Raw genomic sequence first — 6,467 nt, forward strand, 5'->3', positions numbered from 1 at the left:
TGGTTGATTCCGCAGCACGGGGAAAACCCAAGAGTCGGCTGGAGTGCAGCAGCTGTGCTGGAGACCTACCAGATCCACCAGTTAAACTGGGGCAGAAGGAGATGTGCTGCATCCCCAATCCTGCGCGTTGCTGGTGCTTTTGCAGCCAAGACCAGGTAAAGGAGACCATGGGACAAGAGGCTTTCTCTCTTCAGCAGAGCAGCAGGATCTCGACAAGATGGGAAATGGGTCCTGCCCAACAGTGACCATCCCAGTGGAGCCTTGGCAGGGAGCACGGAGGACATGAAACCTCCATCACAAAGCAGCATGGCCATGCCTGAGCCCCCCACATGCCTGTCACCTCCCTGGACCCCGTGTTTAACTTGCTGATCATTAGCAGAAATAAATGAACAGTACTGAATTAAATATTTAATCAGACTTAAATTCGCACAAAGCAACAAACCTCCCCCCAAAACCTACAGAGAAAGGGAGCTGGTACTGACAGCCTGATGCTCGCTGCGGATTAGCGTGTGCGTGAGCAAGTGCTATTTCCTTCCCGTCACTTGCAATAGCTAATGTTACACTCTGAGTAAAGAGACAAATAAAAGCAAACCTGATTAAATTATATGAAGCTTACACAACTGTAGTTGCTTTATTTAATCTCTTTTGGGGATTTTTTTTTTCTCCTTTGCAACTTTAACCCCTTGTTTCCCAGGCCAGGCTGAGCTGGAGTGCTCTCTCAAGCAAGATGTTTTGAATTAGGAGCTAGAAGCGGACGAACTCCCACTCAGCCTGCCACAGCCACTGCAAAATTTCTCCTCTGGTGCTCTTTTTGATACCCTTTCCACCCCTCTCTCTTTAGGGAAAATCCTTAAGAGCAAGAGCAGAGGTGAGAGGAGAGCCAGGAGTTCGCACAGACAGGAAGGGCTGCGCCCTAGGGAGGGCTACGCTCACGCCTGCTGCGGCTCTGAGCATCCGGAAACTTGAGCTGCAAGGGGAAATCCATGGAAACAGGGTCCCCACCGCCCACCGGAGCTGGGATTAGGTAGGGACCAGTGAAAGAGAGCAGGCAGAAGGCCAGGGCCCCATGCTGTAGCCATGCTGGCGTACAACACCAGCACGTGCGCTTGCAGTTGGTAAGAGCTTGTTGTGTTGTAATTAGTGACCGTGCATCTTGCACGAGGGCCAATTACTTCTCCTAAATACATCGTGAAGCCCACGTCGACATTAATTACTGTGCTGGGTCAGCAGCGAGGAGAACCTAAGGTCACCCTCCTCCTTTCTCTAATCAAGAGCGGCCTAGGCAGCCCAGCAAACAAGAAGCCAATTGCTGTGCAATTGCACGCACTAAATCAAACAGGGATGGGGAGGCCGGGAGAGGAGAGGGAGCTGGTTTGGGGCACCGGGGAAGGATGCTAAGGATGGGTTCTGCATGAGGAAACAGAGCCAAGCAAGCAGGAAATGTTGGACAAGGCTGCTAGAAATGAGCGGCCAGTCAAGCATCGAACAAACCAAGTGCTGTAGAAAATGACAGCAGCAATGATATTAATATAAATATTGATATTAATGTCAGAGAGTGGAGTAACCATTCAGCAGGCCATCCACATTTGCGTCAGCTGCCACGCAGCATGATGCAGGGCGGGCCAGCATCCGACCAAAGCATCTCTCCAGCTTGGGGCACAGGGACTCGTGCAGGGGCACATCTCCAGCATGAAACACTACAGAGACAGACAGAACCACACCTCCATCTCCTTCAGCACGGGGTGGTCTTCTATCCCTGGGAAAAGAACCCGCATGGCGTAGGTGCGGTAATCCAGAAAGGGGATGCCAGCCCCATCCAGGTCATTGGTCAGCTCATTAATGTCAGTCTGCAGCTCAGCAAAGGCTGGGGAAGGAAAAGCAGAATTAACTAACACATCCCAGGGTCCCAGGACACAGCATCGGCACCCAGCCTCCACCACACCCCCCAGCACCCCATGGGTGGGACTCTCCAGGGGTGAATCGGTTCCACATCCCTCCCCCAGGCAGGCTGTGGTCACTGTCCCCATCTCACAGATGGGGAAACTGAGCTGCGGAGGGTGGGGATGACTTCCCAAGAATAAATCAAGTGGCAGATTTGGGAACAGGACCACTGGGTGTCAGGGGGCTCAAATCCTCCCTGATCAGCAGTCGCAGCCTCCCAGGGATGCTGGGGGCAGCTGGGAACAGAAAGGCTTGAAGAAAGCCAGAGCTTCTGCAGGAAAACATTAGCCTAAACCACAAGAATGTCCTCATTTCTTTTTGACCTAAATACTACTTGAGAGAAGAGCTTGAACACACCCACCCCAGCACCTCCCGATCGGAGCAGAAGCAGCCGCGACTCCCATGGGAACGCGATGCGGGGGGGTCCTGAACCTTTAATTGTACCTACAGGGAAAAGCTGACGGGAGAGGAGTCCTGGAGATGCACCAGGGAAAGGGGTTGCAGGGGGGAGAAAACCCTCAGAAAAATCAAATTAACGGCACTTTAAAGGGAGCTGAAAGCCAGGCAGAGAACTGCAGGCTCGTCAGCCTGATGAGAAAAAACAAACCGTCAGCTTGAAAGGCATGCTATCTTATCTGTAACTAGTGGGACTAGAAAAGAGAAAAGGCAGGGAAAAGATTGTGCCTTTTAATTAAAAGCAGATCCTTTTATCTGCCAGCTGTGGAAGACAAGACACCAAGCCCTCCACCAGCTCCCTCCCCTCTCCCTGTCACCAGTGCCATCCGCAGGCATGTGTAGGGATGGGGACTTGGGGGAGTAAAGGGTTTTTCTTTCTTTCCTCTTTTTATTATCTTGGTTTTGGTGCCTGCTCCTTCCACAGCGCCTGGGCTGGTTGTGGCTGTGGCTGGCAGGGTCGGGGCCTCAGGAGCCAGCTCAGGGGCATAATGGGCAATTAGGTTTTATCAGCAGGATCACACAAGGAATTCTGTCCAATTTCACAGCATACGTCTGTCACATAATGAGGGACCGACTGCCCGCTCACAGGCAGCCCTCGCTACCCTCCTCGCTCTCTTTTCTCCCCTTTGGAGAAACAGAGGGGAATTTCTTAACTGGAAAAATCCCCAAATCCCACCCAAAATGAGTTTGCTTCCTCTGACAAAGCAGCTTTGCCCATTCCCTCTCTGGAAGGCAGTGGGGAAAGGGTGGGAGCACACTGAGCCTCAGGATGGCACAAGACCCTCCAAGACCCCCATGTTAAGGGCACAGGGATCCCTCACCTTCTTTGCACTCCAGGGCCACCCGGGATTCCAGGTTGTCCATCTGCAGCTGGAGGCGTTTCAGGGTCCGGTCAGCATCCCGGGACTTGCGCTTGTAGGCAATGAGGACGATGATGATGATGAGGAGGAGCAGACCACCCCCGCCGCCAATCCCGATGATGGCAGGCAGGGTGAGCAGGCTGTCCGAGTAGATCTGCAGCGTCCCCGGGGAGAACTCGAACCCTCCAGCCTTGATCTGCACCATGGTGGGGGAAAAAATGGACCTGGCGTCAGAGGTATGTGCCCAGGGCAGCCCTCCCCACTGTGCCCACCGTGCTGGGAACTGGGGGATGACTCCCAGCCCAGAGGAAAAAGGATGTGGAAAAATGCAGGGATGGCAGGAGCTGGTCCGGAGCAGTGCAGCGCGCTTTAATGGGATGCAGGACACATGCTGCCAGTGCACACATGGAGCGGGCAGAGAGTTTGATATCTCATTCAGACAACATTACAGTAACAGATGGGATGTGAAGTGAGTTCCCCCATGGGTGAGGAGCCTGAGGGGGACCGTGCTGGGTCCCTTTCAACCTGGCAGAGTCCTGGAGCGTGAGCACCGCTGCACTACAACCCCACAAACAAAGGAGCCTTCCTTAGGGTGTGAGCCAGCACCGGGGGGAACGGGTGGGAACCCCACCTCCGCCTTGGTACAGCTGTGCCTTGTCATCCAGTGGGGAAGGGAGGCTGTTGGCAGGGCACAGGAATGACTGGCTGAGCATGCTGGGGAGGGGACGAAGTATTTGGTCCTACCAAACATGTAACTGGGGAGAGCGATGCCCAGGGAGCAGGAAGATGGCTCCTGAGGATGCTCTTGCATGTGCACCAACTATCCAGTCCTCATTTGAGGATGAGCACACAGCAGGGCTGGTGCTGGGATAAAGGCTGAACCTCTGTGACATACGGACACGAGAAGCAAAGGCACTAGTGTTAGCATTTACCGTGACTTTATGCTGGCCGGTGAGGTTCGGGGACTCGCAGAGGAGCTGGGTTTCGGAGACGGTCAGGGTGCAGGGAGTGTCTCCGATCAGCACCGTGTAGTTCAGGCGGGAGTTACCAGCAGCCGGTGGAAGCAGGTTCCTGCCCTTTGAGGGAACAAGGAACGAGATTGTCAGTTCTCATGCAATGGGGAACATTAAATAAACCCACCATAAAGCAAATTCGTGCTCTCGCAGTGCAGGACTTTGTCCCAGGAGAGACAAAAAGCCACCTCCACAGAGGGACACGTCCATACCCCTCTGCCCGGGGATGCACACTGCCCTACCTTGAGGATGAGGGGAGAGCTGGGCTTCAGCTCCAGCATCCCCGTGGGGCTGAGTGGCTCAAAGACAGGGTCCGGGTAGTAGATGAAATTGGTGGTGTTGATGATCAGCAGGGTCTGGACATTATCCATGATGAAGCCGATCTCATCTGGGCGGTCACCAACCTCCGGAGGGCTCCGCACGGGGTTGTCGATGGAGGGCGCGTAGCACACCATGGTGGTGTCATTGTAGACAGTGCAGTTCTGCAGGAGGCACCGATCAAGGTCAGACCCAGCTCCCAACGGAGAGGTCAGGAGCAGAATGGACCCCACAAGGATCTCCTGCAAGCAGTGGCTCTGGACATAGGATTTAGACTTTGGATCTCCTGTCCTGTGTTACATCAACTGGTGCCTCATCCCACCCTGGGGCAGAGAGAGACTCCGCTCTGCAATGGATGTGCGAGGGGTGGTAGGTGGGAGCTCGCTGGGGACAGGCTCTTTCTGTCACTATCCTGCAGACAGCCCACAAACCTTTCATCAGTTTTGCACGCTCAGATCTCAACCCTCTCCTCGCAGCACCTGGTGGGAGGCTCTGCAGGGAGATCAGTGACTCTCTTTGGGTGGCAGCCCCTGGACCTCAGCCCTTCCACATCATCACACCTGATGGGCAAGGGATGTGCTCTGTGCCCTGCGTTGCAGAGGGACAGCATCCCTCCTCCTTTTGCTCTGTCCCTTGCCCCAGTCAGCACCACTTACGTTCTCCCTTTCAGAGCTGCAGTACTTGGCCCGGATCCTGGGCTCCTTGATGGTGGCCAGGTTGGTGCCGGTCACAGTCAGCAGTGTCCCACCGCTAAAGACATGGAGACAAAGGGCTAGGAAAGGCAATTTGGCACTGGATCCCCATCCCCACCAGCCAGATTCCCATCTGCCCCAGCCTGGGTGAACCACAATGCCCCGGGGGCTTCTTATCCCACCCAGATGTCACCATGGCTGGCAGGATCTGGCATGAACCACTTTCAAATCATCTCCTGATTCCAGGGGCCAACTAGAGATATAAAAGCTGCTAATGAACACTAACGTCCCACCCTGTGTCCAGGTTTGGGGTCTGAAGGTAGCTCCCAAGCTAAAGGAGACCAGGCATCCGCAATGGGAAAGCATCCTGAGGAGGAGGAGGAGGTCCTCTCTGCCACTCCCTTCACCACCACACAGGCAGCGGGTGGCAGGGCAGGCTGAGCTCTGTCGTGTTTTCTCCACGGCTTGGTGTGAAAAGCCTTGTGGTCCCGGAGAGCTTGGCCATGCCCCTGGGGAGATCGTTCCTCATCAACACCCTGGGGAAGGTTTCCCTTGGCGCTAGCTCTTAATGGATTCCTTCGCCTCCTCTCCAGCCAATTCAAACCTTTTAGAAAAATATGTAAACATTTCAAAAAAAAATCCCCCGATGGGAAATATTTTAATTTTATTTGCCGCCGCCAAATGTCAAGCTGAAATTAAGCAGATCCAAAGCGCTCTCTGCTCTTGCCCCCTGCCAGGCTGAGCACTGCAGGCCAGGAGTTAGCGGGGCCCCAGTGCCAAGCCATTGCTCACACTCCTCTCACCACATCTCTGGAGCATGGCCCGGCAGCTATTGCAGCAGCAGTGAGATGTATCCATCAGGAGGGAGGGATCTGTGTGGAAAACAGCCCCCCCCACATTCCTCAAGCTCCCTGCAGGTACCCCACGATTCACCTGTTGATGCTCCACTCAGGATCGATCTTCTGGATGGTGGGGTCCTCCGTATAATTGTACTTGACCTCTGGGTTGCTCAGCTCTGCCCGGTTGATGTTGATGAGGATGGGAGAGCCTCCAGGGGTGTGCCCAGGGGGGGTCCTGCACCGGATCTCACGGGCGCTTCTCCTGGGGCAGAAAGACACAACCTGTCAGTGCCTGAGCAGGAGGGAGGCGAGGGCGGCCGGGGGTGGCCCACGCTGCCTGTGAGCCCC

The 6,467-nt window shown here is 54.8% G+C and overlaps 1 protein-coding gene across 1 annotated transcript in view; it reads right to left on the reverse strand.

The window, feature by feature from the left end:
• The window catches only part of LOC104169532 (plexin-A1), a gene marked incomplete at its 5' end in the record, with an annotated part of 31,139 nt that extends 24,758 nt beyond the window's left edge, over positions 1-6,381 (reverse strand). The window contains 6 exons of the mRNA XM_009710469.1: positions 1,722-1,864; positions 3,219-3,453; positions 4,190-4,333; positions 4,513-4,752; positions 5,245-5,338; positions 6,214-6,381. Coding sequence (XP_009708771.1) covers positions 1,722-1,864; positions 3,219-3,453; positions 4,190-4,333; positions 4,513-4,752; positions 5,245-5,338; positions 6,214-6,381 — 1,024 coding nt within the window. The remainder of the gene's footprint in view (positions 1-1,721; positions 1,865-3,218; positions 3,454-4,189; positions 4,334-4,512; positions 4,753-5,244; positions 5,339-6,213) is intronic.
• Between the last annotated feature and the right edge of the window lie 86 nt (positions 6,382-6,467).

This window comes from Cariama cristata, unplaced genomic scaffold (assembly GCF_000690535.1).
Source record: "Cariama cristata isolate BGI_N322 unplaced genomic scaffold, ASM69053v1 scaffold29831, whole genome shotgun sequence".
NCBI lineage: Eukaryota > Metazoa > Chordata > Aves > Cariamiformes > Cariamidae > Cariama > Cariama cristata.